Source organism: Leptonychotes weddellii, chromosome 14 (assembly GCF_054177405.1).
Source record: "Leptonychotes weddellii isolate Sample4059 chromosome 14, ASM5417740v2, whole genome shotgun sequence".
NCBI lineage: Eukaryota > Metazoa > Chordata > Mammalia > Carnivora > Phocidae > Leptonychotes > Leptonychotes weddellii.
Window position 1 is genome coordinate 46,426,790 of NC_138382.1, and position 27,404 is coordinate 46,454,193.

The 27,404-nt window shown below is 41.2% G+C and overlaps 1 protein-coding gene and 1 long non-coding RNA gene across 2 annotated transcripts; one reads left to right on the forward strand and one right to left on the reverse strand.

Moving 5' to 3' along the window:
• Window positions 1–6,405: 6,405 nt before the first annotated feature.
• SMU1 (SMU1 DNA replication regulator and spliceosomal factor) lies at window positions 6,406–27,103 on the reverse strand. The gene is made up of 12 exons (XM_006742977.3): window positions 26,946–27,103; window positions 22,672–22,882; window positions 20,995–21,147; window positions 19,702–19,812; window positions 18,243–18,371; window positions 16,692–16,811; window positions 14,628–14,744; window positions 13,885–14,012; window positions 12,810–12,936; window positions 10,295–10,462; window positions 8,006–8,158; window positions 6,406–6,922 (listed from the first exon to the last, which is right to left on the reverse strand). The coding sequence occupies exons 1-12, from the start codon at window positions 26,969–26,971 to the stop codon at window positions 6,824–6,826; spliced, it is 1,542 nt and encodes a 513-aa protein (XP_006743040.1). The 5' UTR covers window positions 26,972–27,103; the 3' UTR covers window positions 6,406–6,823.
• Window positions 6,922–9,731, forward strand: LOC115944186 (uncharacterized). Its single transcript, XR_004078760.2, has 2 exons — window positions 6,922–7,384; window positions 9,606–9,731. It is a non-coding gene; the product is annotated as an uncharacterized LOC115944186 (long non-coding RNA).
• Window positions 27,104–27,404: the final 301 nt, after the last annotated feature.

A 27,404-nucleotide genomic window follows, 5' to 3' on the forward strand; every position in this document is an offset into this window, starting at 1 on the left:
TTAGGTATGTTACAGGCTTACTTTAAACCATTTAACTTCTGCTCCGAAGTAACTGTAATTTAATGTTGGTAGTATAGCAAATTATGATGAATAGCTTTAATTGTATGTTTAAAAGTCATGTTCACAAGCTTAAATCTGGGTATCAGAATTAAGCAAATGAAATGTATGAATGTCTCCTTAATATACTGATTACAAAGCATTTCCAGTGTGTCACTGCAGGCTTTTTTTTCCCCTAGATTAAAAGCATTGGCTTTTCATTAAGTAAGATAGGTGATTTCTCATTTAACTAGTTAAATGGGTAATAGAAGACGCTATTTAAGTACAGTTAAATGTTAAACAAGAGCGGGGAGTGAATGTGGGTGAGGGGTGAGTAATGAGCCAAAAGGGGTTTTAAAAACTTGGCAAACACTGGCGAATGTGAGAGGTTTTCCTATTTCCTGGTTCTGCATCTCCTGTAATCAGGAAGCTTAAACATTTCCAACCCAGAAGTGATCCATGTCGGAAGTTCCCCTCATAGAGCACACTTGAGTTAAAAGGAGAAACCAAAACCTAGTCTGTAAGAGTAGTTCCCACACCTTCAGTGGTTTTTGTCAGTAATCCTAATTGACAACCTTTATCCTTAGATTGTCTTTTTTTAGTCTCTACCATACAGCTACCCTCATGTTCAGATATGATGGCCAGGTGCTCAGGAAAGCATAACAAAGTATTCAGAAACAAAAGTATTCAAAATAATGGCTGTGACAAATCTTAAATTTCTGCAGAAATTTATATTAAATGTATATTGCAATACATTTAACATCTTTTAAAAGATAACACATAAGGCTTTCCACCTCAGTCATGAGGGGAGTATAAAACCACAGTGAGCTACCACTTCATACTTCCTAATCCAAAATGAAAACAGGTGAGAATGGAGAAATTGGAACTCTGTACCTTAATTGGTGAGAGTGTACAATGGTGTGTCTGTTATGGAAAAGTTGGGCAGTTCCTCAAAAAAGCCAAACAAGGACTATAGGACTAGTGTAGTTCCCTCCTTGGCTAAGTAAGATACTTGCTGCCAGTGTTCATTGCAGCATTCACAGTAGCCAAAGGGGGAACAAAGTCACGTCCAACTCATGGACAAACCAGATGTGATGGTGCGTGTAAAGGTGACAGACACAGAAGGACAAATTATCGTGTGCATACAAATGTATGTATGTACTTAAAATTAGGCACATTCATAGAGATCAATTACCAGGGGCTGGGGGGAGGGGAATGGAGAGTTAGGGCTTAATCATTTGTGGTGATGAGAAAGTTTCAAATACACAGTGATGGTTGCACAAGGTTGTGAATGTTATTTAATGCTACTGGATTATACAGTTAAAAAGTGCATTTTATGTTATATAACAAAAATCTGGGGAAAAAATCACTAAAAGGAAATAGGTAATCTGGAGAGGCAGAAACAGTTTGTAGTCTAAAAACTGCCTCTCAGAACTTTGACCCAGTCTGACCCAGGAACACATGTGCATCAACACAAGTGCAGTGCCGGGCCCCAGCACTAATGCTTTCTCTGATGCTTCCCCCATCCATTCATACTTAGAACAAGAAAGTCCTATGAGGCTGCCCCTGGCACATGGTGGCAGATCTTCCTGTACGTGACATCAGCATCAGATCTTTTCTGCATGTGGTACTGGTTCTCAATCTTGGCTACATTTAGAGTCACCTGGGAAGCTTTGAAACATCTGAGTCCCCCCACCCCCAGGGATTTTGATGTAATGGAGCTGGGTGTAACTTAAGCATCAGGATGGTTATGAACAGCCAGTGTTCAACACTGCCACCATGGGGGCATAGTGAGGTTAATTACCTAGGATAGTAGTGGCACTGCTAAGAGAATTGCTGGGGAAGGGCAAATAACGGCAGCCGTTGATAGCTGAGACCCAAGGGAGCTCCCCAGCTTAGATGGACACTTTATCATAATTTCTTTTTTGAAATAATGTGGGGAAATGTGTATAGGATCTAAAAATACAGTGAATGAAACTGCTGGCAAGCTACAGCACTATAAAAATGTCCTTAAAGAGTTACTGAAGTCCTGGACCTTTATCACTTAATTTATGGTTATCTCCTCCACAATCTGTGAGACAGAACAAGAATCAAAACACCCTGGGCGCCTGGGTGGCTCAGATGGTTAAGCGTCTGCCTTCAGCTCAGATCATGATCCCAGGGTCCTGGGATCGAGTCCCGCATCGGGCTCCCGGCTCAGCGGGGAGCCTGCTTCTCCCTCTGACCCTCTCCCCTCTCATGCTGTTTCTCTCTCGCTCACTCTCTAAAAAATAAATAAATAAAATCTTTAAAAAAAAAAAAAAATCAAAACACCTACTCTGTTCTGTAGGTGGAGAAACTGCCCTCCAGTCTGCTGGTTCTCGAGTTTGAGCAAAGTTGCTGAGCCCCACTGCCACAGTTGCCAATTCCATAGGTCAGGGACAGAAGCTTAGTCTTTCGGGGCACTTCGAACCACTGCTCTGGCAAAAGTGAAACAACAGCAAAAACTGGAGTCCCAATTCTTGTAATTCATGCTCTTTTACTCCTCTTACTGCCTGTGGCCAGTTTAGGTAAATAAGTTGTTAATGGAATATGGACAGATAATCCAAGCATTCTTTGCCTTTTCCCAAACCTGAAAAGAAGCTGAGAGCAGTTGGATTCAAAGAATAAAGAAATTGAGCTTTGGAATTACACCGAGTTTTCAGTGTGTGCTCCATGAGCAAGGTTATGGGAACCTCTGGAAATGTTTCTTCATATAATGGGAACCATAATAGGCTGTACCTCATAAAGTAGTTCTGAGTATTAAATGAGGTTTGCTTACATAGGAAGGAAGGGCTCAATAAATGCTCTTAGTTCTAGTATAAGTTGAAAAATAACTGAAGACACTGAATAGTACCTTGAGTTTTAAAAAGAAAAAAAGGCTGCCTTGAAATACCCTCAGATCTTCAGTGATTCCAGTCACTAATGCAGCAATTGAATGGGGTTAGGACAAATGTCCTTACCCTTACAGAGTTCATTTTACTGCCATGTACTTAAGTTGTAAGTGTTGGAGGGAAATAGCAGATCTGTCAGCGGCGGCAGAGGACCTCCCTAGGAACCTGACACAACTTGCTGTTTCAGAAGAGCCCAGTTGTCCGTCTCCCCTCTCCCACTATTCGCATGGAATACATTCCAAGACCCCCCAGTGGATGCCTGAAATCAAGGATAGTCCTGAGCCCTATAAACATTTTGACCTGTACCTACCTACCTACCTGTGATCATGTTTAGTTCATAAATTTGGCACATAATAGAGATTAATAGCAATAATAAAACAATTAGAATATGCTGTACAAGTTACATGAATGTGGTCTTCCCAACTACACTGTACTCACCCTTGTCATGATGAGAGAAAATGCCCACGAGAGGAGATGCAGGGAGGTGAGTGATGAAAGCACTGTGACATGGTGTTAGGCTACTGTCGACTTCAATGCTATGTCGGGAGGAGGATCATCTTCCAGGCCACAGTTGACTAGTAACTGAAACCACAGATAAGGAGGGACTACTGTATGCCATTGGTTGCTGGCATCAAGCTCCCATTTGCTTAACCTCTCCTGCTTATACTGTTAAGAGGCCAATAATATGATCTCTGCCATCTCTTCATAAAGTGAAAAGCCCAGTTGGTGCCATCAGAGACCTCCAGCCCCTGACTGTTGGCTCCAGGAGGTGCACAGCACCCACAGCTGGTAAGGGGCTCCCTAGCCCAGGATGCAGGCCAGTTCCAGCGCTGCTCAGCATCACCCAGACCTGGAACAAGGGCACAGAGACCCCACTGTCTGCCTGGAGGGTCTGAGGCCCTCAAGCAGCTGGACCGTGGTACAGACTGGTGGAGTCAAACCTGGGTGGCCCTTCTCTCACCTTGGCCTCAGTCCCTGGGGCTCCCCTCCTAAGAAAAGCTAGGTGTAGAGTAAGTGCACACACTTTTAACGTTTGTACAAAAGAAGTTGGAGACGTGCACAACAGTTACCTGGGAAAGGCAGAAGATTCATTGTTTACAACTTTTTACATGTTATACCAATTAAGAAAAAAATACCTACTTAAATGGCTCCCAATCCAGGCTTCTCTCTCCACCTGGTCTCCCAAGATGCTACCATTTGTCCAGCATATGCCTTAGAGCACACGGCAGTGCCTGGAAAGACTCCTACTAACTTGGACCGCCAAATCCCTTTACCCACAGCTCCTGCTGGTCTTTTTTATGGTCAACTCCTCCAGGAAGCCTTTCCTAACTCAGAAGGGCTAATTAAGTGCCCTTCCTACCATTATCAAAAAACTTCCAAGATTTTCTCATCCCATTTTAAGTACTCCTTTTTTAACTTCAGTTTCTTCCCTATTCTATGACAGGAACTGGTCTTAAGCCATCCTCAGTACTAGGTACAGGAACAGACGTTTGATAAAAATTCCTAGAAGGAATAAGTGAACATGTGCTTACCAGATTCTTATTCTTCATGAGCACAAAGGAAATACTGTTCAAATTCAACTGCAAAATTGACTTTATTCAACGGTTAGTGAATCCAGCAACATCCTAACAAAAAGGAGTTCTGAAGAGCTGTACAAAATGAAAGGCTTTTATAGACTTGAAGGGGGTGGGAAAAGGAAATCTCGAGCAGAGTGGATTGTTTCATGCAAGGTCACCTTCCTGTAGAAGGGGCCTATCAGGCAGATTATCATATAAATGCTGAACCTGGTAATTACAGATTCGTAAAAAATTACAGTCCTGGGACAGGCTGAAACTGCCATTTGGGTAGGCATTAAATCCGGCTTCGCTGGTGGGCTTAGCACAAGTGACTCCATTTTAGACTTGATTGATTTATTTGTGAGAGCATGAGTGGGGGGTGGGGGGGAGGGTAAAGGGAGAGGGAGAAGCAGACCCCAGTGAGCATGGAGACTTACATGGAATCGATTCTGTGACTCAGATCATGACCTGAGCTGAAGGCAGACGCTTAACCAAATGAGCCACCCAGGAGCCCTTGGCCTGTTTGTTTATTTTTATTTTTTTTTAAAGATTTTATTTATTTGACAGCGAAAGCAGGAACACAAGCAGGGGTAGTGGGAGAGGGAGAAGCAGGCTTCCCGCCGAGCAGAGAGCCCAGTGTGGGACTCGATCCCAGGACCCCGGGGTCATGACCTGAGCCAAAGGCAGACGCTTAACGACTGAGCCACCCAGGTGCCCCTGGCCTGTTTATTTTTAACAGTACCGCTCATTGCCTATTCAGGGGCTAAATACAGAATCCCAATTTCTTGAAGACTTTTCTAAGGAATTTTAGCATAAGCTGTTTCCTCTTTGCACCTTAAACTTTTTATGTTAAAACTTAGTTTCACTGGGATGGGAGACCAGAATTCATGGATTCGTGGCTATGTTCAACTCTCAAAATGGCCGCAAATGACATTCTGTCAAAAGGCATGTTTAAAGATTTATTTGGAGTCAGAGCTGGGGGGTGTGGGGGGTGGGGAGGAATCTCAAGCAGACCATGTTCAGCACAGAGCTGGATGTGGGGCTCAAACACAAGGACCCTGAGATCATGACCTGAGCCGAAATCAAGTCGGACACTCAACTGACTGAACTACAAAGGCACCCCCAAAAAGCCGCAGGTTTAATGGCAAAAGGAAAAAAATTCGGGGGAATATGATTGGGGAAGAGTCATTTCTTAGTGCTGCCAAGGATTAATTCAGCCAATACTGAACATTATTGTGCCAGGCAAAGATCAGGCTATATTTCAATCAAAGGTAAATTATAACATTCTAAAACTTTTTTAAAACTTTCCCCATTAGTTTGTACCTAATAAAGGCTAAAATTAAAAGGCATAAGAGGCCCAAACAAATAAGGTCTCAATTTCTTGCAATGATCCCTGCACAGCACCTTCAACATCTACATCAGTGCACTGAATACATCTTTGGTTGAAACATAAAAGACACCCATGTGCAAAGTATTTTCAAGAGTTTTGTTGGCTTTTTTTTAACTGGTAAGGATGCACATAGCAAAAAAAAGACTTCTCTAAATCTCAGGTCCTTTTCTAATTTCCTTCAGAACAATAGCACATTTTCAATGCCAAAACTTCAGATGCCAAAACTGAATTCTCATAATGGATCCTGCAACTAGTACTACCCAGAAGATGGAGATGATAGTCTCTGGAGTTGGCCAGAACACATGAGAAGGCACAGCTAAGAAGAGTGAGTGGACGGTGAGGGCAATGAAATGAGTATCCTATGCAACGCCCGACCTTTTTACATTCAATCTATCTTTCTAAATAGGAACAGACTTCCTGCTGTACTGGGATTAATAATGCTTTATCCCACCCTCCTCACTTGATTCTAAATATGTAAACTAGAGCACTTATTTACATTTAAAAACAAAGCCTCCGAAAAGGGTAAAGTTTATTAACACCTTAAAAAAACGGACCAGCAAAGAGCTACTGAATATGGGATAGTTACTTATTCACAAGTTTTACTGCAGGAGGTACATTTTAATCACTATTTCAAATCAAAGGAGTACAGTTTTCTTCTAGAAACAGCAGTATTTCACTCTTCAGGTAGATTATTGAAAACATTAAGTGACTGCCCCAATTAGAAACAGATAAATGAATACCTTAAAAATACATATAAAAGGGTAACTGCTACTTAAACATGAATTGAATTTTCACAAAATTATTCTTGTTCCTAATTCAGACAATTGCTTAGAAAAGGTAGCCTTAAAAAAAAAAAAAAAAAAGCAATACATGAATATGTCTTCACTTAGGTACATGCTCTCAAGCAAGTTTTAAAAGAAAAGTGGAAATTAGGGTTTCCAGAGCTTTAGGAGTCCATCCTCGCTGTAGGTAGCAATCAGGTTCTGATGAGGGTGATGTGCGATACCAATCACATCCTTCTCGTGAACCTGGGAAAAGTAAAGTACTGGGTTAGAGGATATAGGTCTATAAAAATCACCCCAAAGAGGCTTCCAGAGCTGAGTGGGAGGGAGAAGGAGTGAAGCTTCTACTTCTCACCAAAGAAATCGATCCTAAGGCAGCCTTGAAGAGGGCTAAACAAACAAAACAAAAATAAATGAGGCTATCACTCTGCTAGTTCACATTTTTTGTACTGTTTTTCATAATGTGTGAATAATGCTTTGTCCCAAATCACTTTTGCATTACAGTTGATCCTACTCACCATCACTATTTTGTAAATTCTAGGCCAAGACAATGGCTAAGACCAAATGATTCCATCAATTCAGTGAACTTGTATTTTCCAGACCCCTCAGCTAGGCACCCCTGAGATCTGTATGGAGGCCTGACAGGGCAGGTGCATCAAAAGCTCACTCAAGAATCATGTGAGGCCAAGAGATGATTTTCTAACATGGGTATGTATATAATTTTTTATATGTTCATACCACTTCTCCTTCTGGACCACAGAAAACTACATTTTCCCTGTCCCCCTGGCATTTAGTCAGCCATGTGACTGAATTCTAACCAAAAAAGAATGAGGAACAAAGTAACATAAGCCACTTCCAGATGTGAGTCTCAAAAACATGCAGTGTAGCCCTCAGCTAGTTTTTCTCCTCCTGAGATCTTGGAGGCCACATATTCCAAATGACACAACTAAAAGATGGAGAAAGACGATCTAACTCCTATCACACTGTGGCATAACAAGAAATAAGATGTATCTGTCACTCTCTGATCCCAGCAGGGAGGATATGGCTAAATCTAGCTAGCTAGACAGGCACGTTCCCTTTCTTATTCTCTGCTTTATGTCCACCCATTCTATTCACTTGAAGCTGAGGGTTCACTGAAGGATGACCTTTCCTCAGAGAGGAGGTAATTCCATACCATTACTTACGGGCCCTATATTTTATTTAGTGATGCAATTTTTACACTTTTTAGATACGAAGCTTCACACAGCAGTCTGGAAAAGGTTTACTTCAGAGTTCAGAAAGACATAAGTATTAAATTTCTTGAGATGGCCTCAAGTCAGTAATACTCACTGTCAAAGTTCTCTCCAGTTTGCCAGTGACTGTGCTAAAACAGTAGAGCACGAAGTCCTCCCCAACACAGTAGATCCACTCACCGCGGGGAGACAGGGCGCAGCAAACAAAATCACCACCTTCCCTCTTACCAGAGCTGAAGCTCCTGACAATCTAAATCATACCATACCCCAAGGCAAAAACAAAACATCTGCATTAGCAGCAGTTTTAACTAACATCTTTACATTGTTAATTCCGCATTTTGGTTTCCTGACATTTATAATTAGATCACCAATTACACTCATCGTGTGCTAAATCCTCTTGCCTGGGAAATATTCCACGGATAAGCTATCTAAACTTAATCATACATCCCAAGTTACCAACCCTGCTCTTTAGTCTGTCATTTTCCCCTGAAGCAAATTCATTACCACCCAAACAATTTCTAAATCAATATACTACCAGTTCTCAATGCTCTGTGGACTTATACTCCACGGTTTCCTCTAACAGAATGGGATGCTTTCCTCATGCAAGATGGAACTCTGTCTCCAAGACCTTGCTTGCTCTACTTTATACACCACATCATCATAAATCAAGCTGAGTGAAAGCAATCTCAAGAGGTTAAAAGGTTACATACCATATGATTGCATTTTTACAACATTCTCAAAATGACAATAATGGAAAGCAGATCAGTGGTCGTTAGGGGCTAGGGATGGGTGGGGGTAAAGTTTGACTATAAAGGTTGTAGCATGAGCAAGTTCCTCTGGGGATAATGAAAACAGTTCTGTATCCTGATTGTGGTGGTAGTTACAAAAATCTATACATCTGATAAAATTTCATGGAACTTGTCGCCTCAAAATGAACGCATGTAAAGACTAGTGAAACCCAAATAAGGTTTGTATTTGAATTAATAGTATTGTATCAATGTCATTTACTGGTTTTTGATAATTGTACTATGGTTACATATGATGTACCAGCAGAAAATTAGGAAGTGGGCAACTACAGCTGGTTATGCAGGGAGCCAGGAAATAGTGCAGACCAGCCATCTCAACCATGTGCTCTTTTTTTGTAAGTTAGTTTAGTTAGTTAGTTCAGTCAGTCTGTCTGTGTCTCTATTTAATCTCTATACCCAACCTGGAGCTTGAACTCACAGCCCCAAGATCAAGAGCTGCAAGCTCTTCCAGCTGAGCCAGCCAGATGGCCCTCAACCATGGGTTCTAAACTAAAATTTATCAGTGATAAGAGCTAATGGGATGGAGAGACGGTTCCAGACACCACCCCTGGCTCTTCTCCATGCTCAGCAGAATCCCCAAGGGCCCAAGCCAACATGTCAGTAGCACCGCAACAAGTTCCCAGGGCTTGAGACCTTAATCTTGACACTCCTAATGTCCCTGGTGCTACAAAAGTGCCGATTACAAATACATATCATGAAGACACTGTTGCCCTTTTCCTATGACTCGAGTGCTACCTTAGATCGTGTGGTAACTAGGAGACGTACTGAGTTAGTAATCCACATACTGTAGCTCCCTTACTCAGACAGGGACTGTTATCAACAACACAGGTTTGAACTGCCCATGTCCACTTATATACAGATTTTTTTAATTTAATGTTTTTTTTTTTTTAGTAATCTCTACACCCAGTGTGGGGCTCAAACTCACAACCCTGAAATCAAGAGTCGCATGCTCTTCTAACTGATCCAGCACTCCATGGATTTTTAAAAAAATAAATACAGTATGGTACTGTAAATGTATTTTCTCTTCCGTATGATTTTCTTAACATCTTTTCTCTAAGCTTACTTTATGGTAAGAATACAGTATACAGGGGTGCCTGGGTGGCTCAGCCATTAAACATCTGCCTTTGGCTCAGGTCATGATCCCAGGGTCCTGGGATCGAGCCCCGCATCGGGCTCTCTGCTCCGCAGGAAGCCTGCTTCTCCTTCTCCCACTCCCCCTGCTTGTGTTCCCTCTCTCACTGTGTCTGTCTCTGTCAAATAAATAAATAAGATCTTTAAAAAAAAAAAAAATACAGTATACACAATACATACAATATACAAAATACGTGTTAATTGTTTGTTATCGGTAAGGCTTCCAGTCAACAGTAGGCTATTAGTAGTTAAATTTTGGGGGGAGTCAAAAGTAATATGCAGATTACTGTCCAGGAGGTTGGTGCCCCTAGCCCCTGTATTGTTTTGGGGTCAATTATATATGGTTTTTGGAGTGATGAACCCGTATTTGGTTACTGGAAGGCCAGAACCAAGGCATGATTTAGGAATGGCCCACAGGATCCGTACAAAGGCACTTTCTGAGCACTCACCTGCCCCTGCATGTTCATGATGACCACTGTATTTGATCTGTTACACACCACAAAGTGCTCTGGATTTTTAGGAAGCAGGATCACACTGTTGACAGTGATATCTGTCCCCGCAGTGCTGCCCAGGGATTTAAAGGTATTTGAACATTCTGTGGTCTTCATATTCCAGATCTATAACACAAAAATTTAAGGTGTTAACATTTTTGGGGTATAAGAATTTCTAAAGTTTGGGGATTAAAAAAATGAACATTTGGTAACTAAAAACGAATAAAACTGACTCAGAAAAAAAAGCTGCTTGATTTTTAGTCCTATCAAATACCTAGCTTTGCCATATACATAGTAAGCACTTATCATGTTTGCTGATTAACTGGTATCAACAAAAGTCACAAGGCTATGATCTTTTCTTACAAAATTTTCCTAATGAGCTATGTATCTTTAAAATTTGCCACGCATCAACACTGCTACTGTCAACCAGAAGCTATCCTTATCTGCTTATCAAAATAAAACACGGGCTTTTTAGAACTGTATGCTCAGGACTCTATCCTGAGATTCTGATTTGATAGCTCTGGGGTGGGGCATAGACATGTCCATTTTTCAAAAAGCTCCACAAATGATTCCAGTACAGCTTGAACCACTGAAGAGAAGCCAGTGTTGGACACACACATGAGGATCCATGAAGTAGAAGTCACTCTTGGACACGTGTATTACCTCTCCCAGCCCAACATCTCTTCTGGTAATAGTCCCCATCCTAATGCTTTTCACCTTGCCCTTCTGGGCTGTTATGAACTGCTGGGGTTAAATCAGACATCACAGTTATTGAAATCTGAGATGTGCTGAGAGAAAAATGGACCAAATCTTGAATGGCATTGTCTGGACCCCATTCACTTAACGAGGTACACAGACACAAAAGCCTCAAAGGCACGGACTGCGTTGGTTGCTCTGTGCTTTCAACAGAGCTTAGCATAAAACAGACGTTGAATACCTATAAACAGGAGGAAAGAACTGCCCCACTAATTCTCCAGTGTTCATTTTCCTAATTTATATTGTTATCATCTGCCCCAATCTGTTCTCTAAAGCCCAATTGCCTTCAGGAGAGAAATGAACTTTTAAGTAAAGAGTTCTAAGGCTCCCAGTGTTTTCTGTCCAAAAAGTCAGTGAGATGCTTTACCTGACTCTCTGAAGAACTAAAGGAAAAGACCACAAAACAAAGAGGGATAGACAGGCAACCTCCCACTGGCATTGTACAAGTTGTAAGGCCCATATACAAAGCACAAAGAGGGCAAATCCCATGACTAAAATACTAAGAGCTCTGTGTATCTCCCCAACCATCCTGAGGAAGACTTTCCTACCCTCAGGTTCCTGGTTCAATTCCCAAGCCAGAACAAGCAATTTCAGAGGGTGGTCTTTTAGGCGTTTGTGTTAAAATGCTTAGGTCTTCTGCCACAAACTACACACATACATAAGGCAATTTAAAAGCAGGTCCAGGGCACCTGGGTGGCTCAGTCGGCTAGGTAGCTGCTTTCGGCTCCACTCGTGATCCCGGGGTCCTGGGATCAAGTCCTACATCGGGCTTCCTGCTCTGTGGGGAGCCAGCTTCTCCCTCTGCCTCCCCTTCTCTCTCTGTCTCATAAATAAATAAAATCTTTTTAAAAAAATTAAATAAAAGCAGGTCCAGAATATAAATGGGATTGTCTCAAAGATCTCCAGCAATTTTCTATTTGGATTTCTCATCTCTTTTAGGAAATGAGGCCTGCAATTAAAATAACCAAACCTCGGGCGCCTGGGTGGCTCAGTCGTTAAGCGTCTGCCTTTGGCTCAGGTCATGATCCCAGGGTCCTGGGATCGGGTCCCACATCGGGCTCCCTGCTCGGCAGGAAGCCTGCTTCTCCCTCTCCCACTCCCCCTGCTTGTGTTCCTGCTCTCACTATCTCTCTCTCTGTCAAATAAATAAAATCTTTAAAAAATAAATAAATAAATAACCAAACCTCTTAAGGTGCTGAAGATCCACTACTTGCAGCTGAGAGCTGAGGACAGTAAATGAGTATTTGAGAAAGGGCTTAGTAGTACTCTACACCTCTCCTGCCTCTCTACAAATGCTGTTGGGAAGGCCCCTAAAATGTTGGGGGGTCAGGGGTCGGGTGAGACTGTGCAACAAAAAAAAGATCTATTTATCTGGCCACTAAGCCCTTTGTAAACTTGACTATTGTGGGTGAACCATACCTTTATCAAGATAGACTTTAACCACTATAAATGGGGTGTGACTTAATACAGGCCTCCACACCCTTCCTCTTTTCCTACACGATAAAGTCTATTTTGATTATGTAAGTTTGAAACTGGAGGTCCTTCAGTAGGGATTCACCAAAGAATATTACTACTGTCTCAGACTCCACTCATTTACAGCTTGAAAACAGCTATTAAAGAAGTTTACTCCACCACAATCATCACTATTATCACCACTGAAAACTCTTCAAAGGACAAAAATAGAAACCCCAAAATAGACCAGTAGCAAATACTTAACCTTTACAGTGCCATCAGAGGATGCACTAATAATATAATGTCCATCTTGTGTAAAAGTTGCTTCATTAACAAAGGAGGAATGGCCACGAAATTCCTTCAATGTTTTCCCAGATTTTAAACCATGAATTCTATCACAAACAAAAAGAAATTTACAATTAATATTCTACAGAATGCAGGGCGCCTGGGTGGCTCAGTCGGTTAACAGTCTGCCTTGAGGTCATGAAACCAGGGTCCTGGGATGGAGTCCCACATCAGGCTCCCTGCTTGGCGGGAGTCTGCTTCTCCCTTTCACTCTGCCTTTCCTGCCCACTCGTGTGTGCTCTCTCTCGCTCATTCTCTCACAAATAAATAAAATCTTAAAAAAAAAATAGTTTATGTAATAAAAATATTCTATAAACTGCAGTTGGGACCAAATATTCTTTCAATGAATTACAGAAGCTCAATTTATAATATCAGGTGAAGAAAGAGGACTATGCAATTATGTATGTAGTAAAATTTTCATTATGCCAAACAAAACAAAAACAAAAGCTTGGCACAAAGACTGGAAGAAGGGGCACCTGGGTGGCTCAGTAGTTAAGCGTCTGCCTTTGGCTCAGGTCATGATCCCAGGGTCCTGGGATCAAGCCCCACATGGGGCCCCCTGCTCGGCGGGAAGCCTGCTTCTCCCTCTCCCACACCCCCTGCTTGTGTTCTCTCTCTCACTGTGTCTCTCTCTGTCAAATAAATAAAAAAAATCTTAAAAAAAAAAAAAAAAGACTGGAAGAAAATATGCCAATAATACCATAGGCTTCTGTTCAGGGACATACTTCTAGGTCTTGGCTATATTTGTAATATGTCCTCTATGGTGCTTCTGCTGCAGGTGGGTCAAAAATCACACTTTGAGAAACATGAAACACTGCTATAATCCCTTTCTCTCTTCTGGGTAGACTCAAATGAACAAAATAATAATGAGGTCTCACATACACTGACTCTTCATATAACACCATCTTGGTGAAAGCATAAGGAATCACGAGTACCTCCCTCCAGTGCTTCATTATAGCAAACCCAAGTGAGGGAGTTTGGGGACTCTTACTTACCGAATTGTCTGGTCAAAAGAGGCACTAAGGATCTGACTGCTATCCTTAGAAAAGCTTAGACAGGTGACACCTTTACTGTGTGCCCTTTCAAATCTCCTTAAACACTGTCCACTCTGAATCTTCCATACCTTTACATAAAAAAAAAAATAGCAAAAACTTGTAAACAGAGTCCCACTCTAGCCTGCAGAGCCAAGCAAGATGCAATGCTCAATACTGTACTAAAACAGCATTAAAAATGCATGCTAATAGTTGAATATGGCTGCTTCACATAGTGCAATAACTGAATCCTCTGAAACTTAAACCTCTTTCCTTGTAAATTATTAAAACAAAAATTCAGACTCAAAGTTCACTTAGCAGAGACTTTTCTGTATTTTATCTAGCCCAGGGTGTTTCACCAGCAATTAAATACAAACCACAGCTAATCAACAGCAGACCACCCCATTCCCTAAAAAAACCCCAAAGTACAACACATCATATAAGGTGAGCCAGGGTGGTACAGCAGAAAGGGCATGAGGAGCAGATCTAAGTTGAAGTCCCAATCTATCAGTTACCAACTGTGTGACCTTAAACTGATTATTGAACCTCCTGAGGCAGAGTTATTAGGATTAAACAAGAAAAAGTAAATTAGCATAAAGCTGATGCTCAACAAAGTTGCTACTATTAAGCTATCACATGTGGAACACTACCTCATTGCAGAAGTATCAAAATGTCTACATATAAAGGTTTGTGCCACTAATAAATACCTTGATTTTTCCATCTTGGGCCCCAGTTGCTAACATTTCTGTATCTCTGCTGAAACACATGCAGAGGACAGCATCGTCCATCATCATGAAGTTATCCTGGGCCTGGTATTTAAGATCCTAAAGGAAACAAAGATAAGCAGTTACCAAAATAACACAAAACCCCCGGTTACGCCAGATCTCTACAAACCCACTAAAAGCAGAATAACGGATTGTGCCTACTCTGAATTTCCAAAGCAAATACTAGTGCCATGTACACGTTCCTAATGAACCACTGCTAGTGCTGGGAATAAGTAATTTTGTACACTTCAAATTAATACTCTAAAAAATTCCAATGAAACACCCTTTTGCTTATGGATCTTTTTTCTATGCAAAATTCCCCTACAACTCTACATTGTACATTTTTAATGTGTCTGAATTTATTTTAGGGTATGATGTGAAAAACCAATGTCTTTTCCAAATTGTCAGCTACTTTTCCTAAAGCCATATATTGACTAATCGACTTGTGATGTTTCTTTTATCATCCATTAGTATTCAGAACAAAGTATCTTCATCTTTTCCTAATTACAAAGTAAGACTGCATCATGGTTTTTTTGTTTTTTTAAAGATTTTATTTATTTATTTGACAGAGAGAGACACAGTGAGAGAGGGAACACAAGCAGGGAGAGTGGGAGAGGGAGAAGCAGGCTCCCCGCAGAGCAGGGAGCCCGATGTGGGACTCGATCCCAGGACCCTGGGATCATGACCTGAGCCGAAGGCAGTCGCTCAACTGACTGAGCCACCCAGGTGCCCTGCATCATGGTTTTTAAAAAAAAAAAAAGCAAACTATAAGGAAATATATGAAGCAGAAAATGAAAACCACTCATGAATTCACTACCCATGGAGTGGAAGTTAGTATTCTATGATAAAGATTATATTTTAAATCAGTGGATAGTCAATAAATACCTATTTAGGAAAAAAAATTACGTTGGATCTACACCAACTTCATCCCCCTAAACAAATTCCAATGGATCAAAAATTAAACATAAAATGAAACATGAAAGCAACTAGAAGTTGTAGAAGAAAAAAATGGATAAATATAATGATACAGGGCGCCTGGGTGGCTCAGTTGGTTAAGCGACTGCCTTCGGCTCAGGTCATGATCCTGGAGTCCCTGGATCGAGTCCCACATCGGGCTCCCTGCTCGGCAGGGAGCCTGCTTCTGCCTCTGACCCTCCCCCCTCTCATGTGCTCTCTCTCTCTCATTCTCTCTGTCTCAAATAAATAAATTAAAAAAATCTTTAAAAAAAAAAAAATAATAATGATACAAAAAAATTAAGTAATAAAACAAAATGATGAGCAAAGTCAAAAGATAACGGTCAAAACTGAAAAATATTTGCAATACATATTACAAAGATTGATTTCCTCAAACTTCCTAAAAATCAGTTAGAATCCAAAAGAAAAATAGACAAACGATACGAAGACTTCACAGAACAGGAAATATTAGTGGCTTTTCACATATAAAAAGATATTCAACTTCATTCATAATAAGAGAAATAATTAGTACTACAATTACATTAGATTAGAAACAATAAGTAATTGCTTACATATACCTAGAAATTCCAGGAAGATTACATAAGAAACTGATGACCGTGGCTGGACCAGGGAAGAGAACTGACCAGCTGAGGGACAAGGATAGGAGCAAGACTCTTGCTCTTGCTCCTGAATAACTGTTCTGTTTTATAAAATGTTGTATCAGATGGGGGCACCTGGGTGGCTCAGTCGGTTAAGTGTCTGACTTCGGCTCAGGTCAAGATCTCAGTGTCCTGGGATGGAGCCCTGAGTCTGGCTCTGCGCTCAGCAGGGAGTATGCTTCTCCCTTTCCCTTCCCCTCTGCTCCTCCCCCTGCTCATGCTCGAGCTAGCCCTCTCTCTCTCAAACAAATATTATCTTTAAAAAAATGTTGTATCAGATGTATATATTATTCATTTAAAAAATAAACTTATATTGTAAAAATAACAGATAATTTAAAAACAAAAAATAGATAATTCTCCCATTAGAAAAGTTAATCTATTTTAAATACTTTACCTTCCTGATTTTTCCAGTCGTAAAGTTCCAGACTTCAATGAATCCATCAACAGACCCAGTGACCAAATACTGACCATCTGGAGAAAATCGAGCACACTCCACATGTGATTTCTGACCAAACTGTTTCAAATGAAACAATGAAACAGATGCATTTTTATCTACTGACCTTAAAACAATTTCCATTTTAACCTTTTGAGAAATCCTGCCCTAGCACAAAGTCATAGCTAGCCTATATTACGGAGTATTGGAGGGGTATTTCTGTATCTGGACACAGAGACAATGGATATATTTTCTCTGACCAGTTTTAGGTCTGGGCTCTCAGTTTAAACTAGGTTTTTTTTAATGTGAAGTTGATATTTCCAAAGCAATGTGAAAGGACTTGGAACAAATAATCCTATTAAAACACTCAGTAAGTTTTTACATGAAGCAGCCACTATCAGTATGACTTTCACACTCAGTATGAGACAATATGTTGTACATCTAGGGGACAACAATTCAGTTTTTCAAAATAAATGTCTGTTTTCCTATACTGCTTTGTAAACAAATTTTCCATCCGGTTTCTTTTCATGACCTTCATTTAATCAAGTGATAATGTGTCGCTGACTGACTCTAGAATTAGAGCTGACAGACTATTTGCCTAGGAGATGTATCCTGAGCATTTACCAGCAATGATGTTCCCCATAATAGATGAAAACTACAGAACATTAGACAAATGAGAACAGAGAAAAGCTCTATTATGAATTTCGTTTTAAATGCCAGAAAAGGAAAGTCTTTATAAAAGAAAATCTTAGCCCAGCAGCATAATTATAATGGATTTCTGTCTCAAGGCTTCAGCCAGGTAAATAGAACAGTGCTACTCAGAAATATCTTTACATGCGAATCAGAACATATAATCCAGAAAAGATAAATTCAAAGCCCTAAGCCAAAGGTCCAAGATTTGAGGAATATGAAATATTTCAAAATCCATAAATTCAGTAAGAGCACAAACCCAGAGAGAAACTAACAGAAAGGAGATGCTGAAGTAGCAAATAGGCTTGAAATTCTGGGAATTGCAGCAATTTCGTGATTGTGCTTTGTGCTAGAAAAGTCTCAGATTAAAATAATAAACAAACAAACAAAAAAAAACGTGAACCAGCCATGAGATGATAAAATTATTTTCCTCGAACACCACACAAGCCTGCTTTACAGTCCATGCCGGGTACTTTGCCGGACATGTAACAGGCAAAAGCAGCAATGATGAACAGGGCGAATACACAGAAAGCTCACAGTTAGTTCCAGGCATACCCAAAGAGCTAACCAATGTTAGTGGTTAGAGCTAACCAATGCTTCCAAATGAAGGCCTCCTGGGAGGAAGTGCAAGGGCAGAGGATGGGCCAGCTGCCAAATTTATGGATATACACCTGAGGGGTGCCACTGCCAGACCCCAGGAGGACCCCAGTGGTCACCAGCAGCAACCCTGAAAGTTGTCAGCTCCTGGCACACAGCCTGGCTGAGCAAGCACAGAGTCCTCAACAAATGATGAGCAAATGGCTGAGTATCTAAGGATCCTACCTTAATATGCCTGCTCAGCTGTGTAGGAAACTTTTCTTCTTCCACATCTTTGACAGCCGCTTTGCCTCGGAACAAATCTATGGTCATGCCGGGAGGAAGCAACCCCTGGTGCTGCTGCCACTTCAGTGCCTGTCAGCAAAGAAACGCACACTAACCTGCTTGGCTGCTTCTAAGATCTCGTCCTGACTGCTCAAAGCCCAGCCCGAAAGGACCAGGTTACCATCCACACCCACACACCTTTGGCCCTCCAAAGACAACATAATCTGTGCAACTCTGTGTCTTTGGAACACAGGCTGATCCTGGGGTGCAAGGGAACTCTGAGAGCCAACAGGTCCGTATTTCCATATCTATTTTCTTAGAGGTTTGACTTTTATTATAAACAAAATTTGGAAAACAAAAATCTCCCACAGTCCCAACATCCAAATAGAGCCACTGTTGGTTAGCATTTTATGTATACCTTCTAGTGTTTTCCCCCTTACGTGTGGTTTATTAACATATCTGTAATGATGTTCTATATAAAATTTTATATTGTTTTCACCTATCCTCAGATCATGCAATGACATAACTATCAATTCAATGGCTGTAAAATATACCCTACATGGTGAATGTTTTAACAGTTTAATTGATATATTAATGGACAGTCACACTGCTACCAATTTTTTACACGGCTAAATTATGCCACAATAAACACTTCTGAACATAAGGCTTTTTCTATTTGAGGGATAATACTCACTGAGAATAGAGTCCTAGAAGAAAAACTATTGAATCCAAGAAAGAATATGAACGGTTAAGGCTCTTGATATACACCGCCAGACCGTTTTCCCAAAAAGTTGCAACTTCAACAGTGTTTGTGACTGCATTATGGGGAGTGGAAAAATCATGGATTTTGGAGACTGATGGTCCTAGGCTAGATCATTTGCCAACTCTTATTTTCATTTATGTTCTTTGCCCACTTATCTATTGTATTTTTACTATTTTTCCTATCGATTTTTGAGCTTTTAATGTGATCAGGGTCGGGACTATGAGCCCCACATTGAGTGTAAAGATTACTTAAAAAAAAAAAAAAGGTCCAGAAAAGTTAGGTAATGTGCCAAAGCCCACATTAGTTGGTAAGTGAGAGATCTTGGATTCTAACTATGGTAAACATTTATTCCAATTTGCCTTTGACAGTGTCCTGGCACAATGATCAACAGCACCCTTAAGCCATCCCAAATGGGATGATAAATTCTACGACCATCCTAATTCTAACTAACTCTAGAGCTTGTGCTATTAACCACTAATCTATTCTGCTTCTCCCAGGATAAATGAGGGCGGCATGGAACAGGTACTGGTACAAGCAGCTCTACAGGCAGCTCCCAGTTCTAAGGATGTCTGATTTCTTTAGCCTGTACATATAGTTTATATATAGGAAACAGTACCAGGAGTTCAGGGTAATTTCAGTTCCACAGACTTTAATTACCTGCCCCAGCAATGCCATGAGACGAGATGGAGGCACCACACTGACTTCCCCAGCTAAGGCCTGGGCAATTGCTGCTCTTCTCTTCTCTTTGCTACTTCCATCTGGGTATGCCTGAAAAAGGAGAAGGATAGGAGTGTGCTTACTTAAAAACAACAATAATCATCAAGCAGAAACATTTTTTTTTTTAAGATTTTATTTATTTATTTGACAGAGAGAGAGGAGGAGGAGCTGCAGGCAAAGAGGGAGAGGGAGAAGCAGGTTCCCTGCTGAGCAAGGAGCCCAATGCAGAACTTGATCCCAGGACCCTGGGATCATGACCTGAGCCGAAGGCAGACACCCAACGACTGAGCCACTCAGCTGCCCCAAGCAGAAACATTTAAAAAATATATAAAAAAAAAATATCTGGTTAAAGAAGGGATTAATTATATTAATTAGTTAAGACAACTCCCAACTCTCCCCACTTGCATTTCAAAAGTACGCGTTGGGAGAGACCTGAGGTCAGCCAATCCACACTGTTATTTCTGAAAGGGTCCAAGTAAACCACGTCAAAGCCAGAGTTGTTTTTCCAGTTTTTTGAAAAATCTGCAGAGCTGAGGATTCTTTTAGTAATTTTTTGGTCATTTACTTCAGTCCAACGACTCCCAGCCCAGAAGTTCTTCACCACCTCTAACTTGAATCCTGTTATGGTAATCTAAACTTCCTTCCTTTATCCTCATGGTTTCTGTGAGTTTACCCTAACTTTCCACTCTCTAGGACCTATTAAATTCTTCTTCCTCCTATTTAGACTAGTAAAAGGCTGGGTGAGAAACAATGAAACAGTGAAACATATAATAAGGTTTGGGAAGAAGAAAAGAGTATCTGTCACCACACTCTACCAGTAAGCATAACTGGCTGAGACAAAAGCACGAGCTTTCTAAGAACTAAAAACGTTGAGAAAAAACTGCACTTGTTGGGCCAAGGGACACAAATGCACAGTAAATATGCTAGCCGTCAGGCAGCACTTCAGGGTCAATAAGTACTTGGGCTAATGTGGAAATTATATCACAGTAAATTTTTTGCTTCTTTACTAATCAACATACAACCCTCTAAAATGGAATGTGTAGGGGAGGGAAGACCTTCAAATATTCAGAAAATTGAACAAGATTATTCTCTTTAGCATATGTAAATTCCAATCAACACACATATACAGTAAAGTATCATTCTCAAAAATTAAATCAAAATCAGTATCCAATAAAATGGTAAAAAACAGATTATTGCATTTTTTTTAAAGTTAACAAGAGCTTCTTGTCATACCTCACGAGGATCAAAATAAGACCTGGCCAAGAGGTTCTCCAAATGAATATACCGCTCTGGCTGTGTTTGTTTTAACATGATCATGGGGTCAGTCTGTCTCAGGAGTGACCTGGCAGCTCCCAATTCACGCAGCTCTATCAATTCCAGAACAACCTGGAAAATTGAAAGAAAATGTCTGTTTCAATGCATTCTCTTAGTACTCTTTCAGTACAATTTCTGATTCAGAAATGGCCTCCCAACATGATTTCCAATATTAGGAAATATTCCTTTCTCTTTTCCCTAGCATTTTCAGGTGGATAAATGAAGCAATTATAAATAGCAACTTCAATTTTTCTTTTTTTTTTTTTAAGATCTTATTTATAAGAGAGGGAGGGAGCACGAGGCAGGGAGGGGCAGAGGGAGTGGGAGGTGCAGATTCCCCGCTGAGTGGCGGAGCCTGACACAGGACTCAATCTCACGACCCTGAGATCATGACCTGAGCTGAAGTTGGACGCTTAAGCAACTGAGCCACCCCAGTCTTTCAACTTCTGTCTTTCATTTTTATCTACCCATCTCCTCTCCGCTCTGGCTTACTGTTCAGAATACAGAAACTGAAAAAACTAAAGATGAGAATATTTCCAAGGGCTCCAGAGAAACCTTTCTCCAATAAATGAAATTTTCTTTGGGGAATTACTGAACTCATGTGGATTGTAAATAAACAAACTATCCTATTTTTATTTTGAACAACACTACATTCCTATTTCCAGAAAGCCCATTCTGTTATTATACAAGGGTATAATAACTAATTTATATGATCTTTGTCCTGGTTTCCTGGCATGGAGCTTCTAAAAACCTTGGAATTTTCCTAATGATAGGAATATCTTCATTATTAATGAGCCCCTTGCATCACATCTGAGTTTGTGCTATGAAGACAGCTCATGGAAAGGCCTGGTTGCCAGAAAGACCAACCACATTAGAGGGTTGGGGTTTTAAGCCAGCCCAACCTCCAAGGAGTGCTGGGGAGCTGAAGATTGAATGAAACCCCAATAAAAACCCCAATGGAGCTTCCTAGTTGGTAAACACATTAATAAGCCAGGTGAGACACTCCACAGGGAGAGAACATTAGAAGCTCTCCACTCAGGACCCTCCGAGACCTCACCTTTATGTGTCTCTTCATTTGGCTGGTCCTGATCTGTATTCTTGATAATATAACTGTAATCATAAATACAGCACTTTCCTGAGTTCTGTGATTCATTCTAGTGAATTATCAATTCTTAAGGGGTCATGGGTACCCAGATATGCAGCCACTTGGTCAGGAGTGTGGGTGGCCTGAGACCCCAAAAAAGTGCATCTTGTGTCTGAAGTAAAGGGAATCTTGTGGAGGGCTGGGCCTTTAGCTTGCAGGGTCTGCACTAACTCTGGGTGGTTAGCGCCAGAACTGAATTGTAATACTCTACTTGGTATCAGAACAGTTTATTTAATGATCACTTAAAAAATAATTTTAATTTAGGAAAATCTTGGCTTTTCAAAAAAAAAAAGAGGAAAAAAAACATACAAAGTAGTACTCAAGCCTTGACAGTATAAGTTTTAAGGGCTGTTATAGTCCCACAGTACTTCAAGGAATGCTCGCTGATGCTTCCCAGTGAGGGGACCCTCAATAAACCAACTGAAGGGGATCAGCATCACCTCCACTCTTACCTGTTCATAGAGGTCAATGAGGGTTTTGTCTGGCAATTTCAAAGACTGTATAGCCTGTAAAACAGTATCCCAATGGCCACTATTAATGTCAGCTACAAAACTCTCAATGCTGTCCACCGTATTCAGAGACACAGTAGTCTCTTCCTGTAAAGTGGCTAGCGCCCGATGTAAACTGTTCTCCTTTAGGTACTGCATGATAAGACGGATCACACTGAAAAAAGAAAGCAACTCATTTAGTTCAGGAATCCTCACAAACCAAAAGAGTCTACAAAATAAAGCCCCCCTAGCTTATTTCTTCTATTTGGCCATCCTCCTTTCACTCTTTGCTTTCCAGTTCTTTATCATGTAAGTAAAACTTTCCAAAAATCACAGAATCTCAAGGTACAAGGGACTTTGAGGATCATCTAGTCCAACCTTCAAGTCAAAATTCAAGAACTGGGGTTAGAAAGGAGAAATAATTTGCCTAGTGTCTCACAGTCAGCTAGAAAAGGAGTTGGTACTACGGTGACTCTCTTACTTCCAAGGTATGAGATCTTTTTACTATGCCAAGTTTCTTATTAACTTGGCATAATGTATGATTATATTGTTGAATACTTTTTCAAAAGACTTATTTATTGGGGCGCCTGGGTGGCTCAGTCGTTAAGCGTCTGCCTTCGGCTCAGATCGTGACCCCAGGGTCCTGGGATCGAGCCCCGCATCGGGCTCCCTGCTCTGCGGGGAGCCTGCTTCTCCCTCTCCCACTCCCCCTGCTTGTGTTCCCTCTCTCACTGTGTCTCTCTCTGTCAAATAAATAAATAAAATCTTAAAAAAAAAAAAAGACTTATTTATTAGAGAGTGTGTGTGTGTGAGCACATGGCGGGGAGGGGCAGAGGGAGAGGGAGAGAATGGACCCAGGGCTTGATCTCACAATCCTGAGCTCATGACTTGAGCTTACTCGACTGAGCCACCAAGGCACCCCTACTGTTGTCCACTTTTGTGAAATATTTAAACCTAGTCCAGTCATTGACACAATATACTCGAAATGCTTATAGGATGATTTATTTGGTCCATTCTTTTAAACAATAAAAAAAAATACGAATTGAGATTTTCTTAATGGGGATTTGTTAAACAATAAGTAGAACTATACTGTATGTAAAAGCAAAACAAAGTAACACCTACCCACTGCCTTTATTACCAAATTTTCAGGACAAGTGAAATAAAAACATTGTGGATTCACTTTCCCAAGGGAAAAGAGGAGCCAGATAATTTCCAAATATTGAGAGAAGAAGCAACCACTTTCAACATGTGACAAAACTTTTAAGTTATTTATAGTTAAATATAGTTATTTATAGTTAAAACTTTTTTTTTTTTTTTAAGATTTTATTTATTTATTTGACAGAGAGAGACACAGTGAGAGAGGGAACACAAGCAGGGGGAGTGGGAGAGGGAGAAGCAGGCTCCCAGCTGAGCAGGGAGCCCGATGCGGGGCTCGATCCCAGGACCCTGGGATCATGACCTGAGCCAAAGGCAGACGCTTAACGACTGAGCCACCCAGGCGCCCCTATAGTTAAAACTTCTTGATCTTGGGCTTAGTAAGGAATCTGGTGAAGAATCTGTTCATATAGACTGTAAAACTTCACTGTACAATGCTGTAATACACTGTTTTCCTTCTTTCTTTAGAAGTACGTATGTGGCTCACACTGTATTTTTTTTTTCTTCTTCTTTTTAAAGAGGGGAGGCAGAAGGAGGGACAACTAGAGAAAATCTTAAGTAGGCTCCAGACCCAGCATGGAGCCTGTTGTGGAGCTTGATCTCACAACCCTGAGATCATGATCTGAGCCAAAATCAACTGTCGAATGCTTAACCCACAGAGCCACCCAGGCGCCCCTCATACTGTATTTCTACGGACAGCAGGAGAATAGAGGGTCAGACTGTCCTGGCCGGAAGGAATTACAGATTGGAATTTAGTCAATTCTATCAGAGAGAAATAATAAACATAAAAAAATGAACAATGTTTACTGTTTATTATGCACTTACTATATACCAGGTACCGTTTTAAGTATTTTAGGCATATTGATTCATTTACTCCTCAAAAGAATCCTATGAGGTATTACTATTATGTCCATTTTACAGATAAGGATTTGACCAAGTAACAGAGATAAATGGAAAAATGAAGGCTCAAACTGACAATGTAGCTCTTGAGCATACATCCCTGACAGGAAAGCAAATACCCTCTTCTTAAAAATTCCTGCAGAAGGAAACTGATTACTGCTACTTGCATTAAGTAGTCTTTTCTCTCATGGCCCCTTTGAGAGATACTCAGGTTTAGATCCCTGCTATTTTAGTACCTACTATCTTTCTTAGGATACTTCCATTTGCACTCCCCAAAAAGGCACCCTCCCTGTAAAAATCTCATATTTGACACACCTCAAATCAAAATTTACTTTCTTCCAACACAATGTACAGTTGACTCCTGAACAACATGGGTTAAGGGCACTGACCCGCTGCACAGTCAAGAATCTGTGTTTAACTTTTGATTCCCCAAAATCTCAAAAGTTAATAGCCTGCTGTTGACAGAAGCCTTACTGATAACATAAAGAGTCAATTAACATATATTCTGTATGTTATAGGTATTATAAACTGTGTCCTAACAATAAAGCAAGCTAGAAAAAAGAAAATCATTAGGAAGAGTACACTTACAGTACTGTACGATAAAAATATGCTCAGATAAGTAGATCTGCGCAGTTCAAACCCATGTTATTTAGGGGTCAACTGTAATACACAAAGACCTAAAAGCTCTGGAGACAGGCTGGGATTTGAATCAGAGTTCTGTCACTTACTGTGACCCTGGGCAAGTCAGTTAACATCTCTGTGCGTGTTTCCTCATCTGTTAAGAAAAATACCTACCCTGTAGGGTTGACTATACTGTTAATAGCATGACTGGCATAGAAAATACTCACTAACTAGTAGCTATTACTGATAATAAAAACATGCAAGGGTTCCTGACTGGTTCAGTCGGTAGAGTGTGAGGCTCCTGATCTCAGGGTTGTGGGTTTAAGCCCCACACTGGGTGTAGAGATTACTTAAAAATAAAATCTTAAAAACACGAACGAACAAGCATGCAGCAGCCCAAGGATGGGAGAATGGTTGGTGTCTGCTCTTATTTAGACCCCAAAGCACGGAATCCTTTCCAACTCCTGCCCTGACTTAGTTGTCTTAGTTGCCAGCACTATCACTCTTCTTTGCTTTTTCTCCACAACACTTACTACCATCTGTTAAGTCTCATATTTTACTTACTGTTTTTGTCTGTTGTGTGGGCCCTCCCCAATCACAATGTACATTCTATAAAGGGAAGGATTTTTGTGTTTTGTTAACTACTGCATCCCCAGGGTCTAGAACAGTACATAGTAGACAGTATTTGTTGAATGAATAAACCTCCCTTCTTCCTGTGGCAGGTCTTCAGGACAAGTCCTCTCCCTTACTTGCACTCAAGACACAAATGTTATGTCTGCTGGTTTAATTATTATGTATAGGCAAGGGCAAGGTAGAGGGTGGAGTCCTAAAAAAGTTCACTAAAGACCTTCTTCAGTCATTAGTCCGCCTCCCCCCCAAGTAGATCATTCTTCTGGCCCAATCTTCAGATTCTGTCTCTCCTTTGTAGCTACAGAGAACTCTCTGACCAATCAAAATTCAGCGCCAGATACCGCTTCATAAAACAGCTAATCGTTCATTCATTCCAACGGCAGTAATTGAGGCTCTACGGTCTGCTAAGCACTGGGACTATACGGAAAAGGAGCTCCTAGGCGCCTACACAGGCCAGTAGGGTGGGCAGAGAAACAGCTACAATACTGGGTAAGTAAGTGCTGGGCAGAGAAACGCAAAGGGGCCATATAAGCAGAGGAAACGAATCACACTGTTACAGGGGAAGCGGGAAGAGAAGGAAGCTTAAAATCCAAGCTCCCTTGTGCAGGTAATTAGACTGGAGTCCAGAATGGATGGGCAATCTGATCAGTCACAGAACGCGCCAGGAGTTGGCGATGGCTAGAACTCAGATCTTCAAGGCCTATCCTTCCTCCTAGCCCCGTGCAGTCTCCCATGGGGCTGTGGGCTTCTCGTCCGCGACTTTCTAGTGGGCCCGCCTCCGACGTAGCCAGATCCAAGAAGCTTCTTTGTAGGCAAGGAGAAGCCCTCCACTCCCTAGGCTCTCAGACGCCTCCCCCTGAGCATCTTCCACTCCACACCCTTCACCTCCCCGCCCCCACCACTTCGCAAACTTCCGCCACCGCAGGACTCACTCCGAGGACTCGATTTCGATCGACATAGTGATATCTTCACGAGGGAACAAACCGGTCCACTCTTAGGCCCAGTCGCGCAACACACCAAATACACCTCCGGCGGCCGCCTTACACCACTTCCGCTCGACGTCAGACGCCCGCTCCGGAGACGGCGTGTACGACAGAGGGGCGTGGAGTGCGTGAGGAGCGGAGCTTCGAGAGGCTGTTGGAGGTCTGCGTCTGAGCTCCTGCTCCGCCTACTCGGGAAAACAATTCTCCCATCTCCTCCCTAAGGGAAAACTGCTTAGAAGCGCTGGTTTGGGAATTTTGCTTTCCATCTGATGCAATTAGTTGACTAGGTGTAAAGATAGGATTGAATTCACAGTACCTGACTGGGAGATTAATACATTCGAAACCAGTGGAATACTAGCCAACATTTGCAGGAAAAGTTAAGTGGGAAGAAATAAACAGAAAGATGGA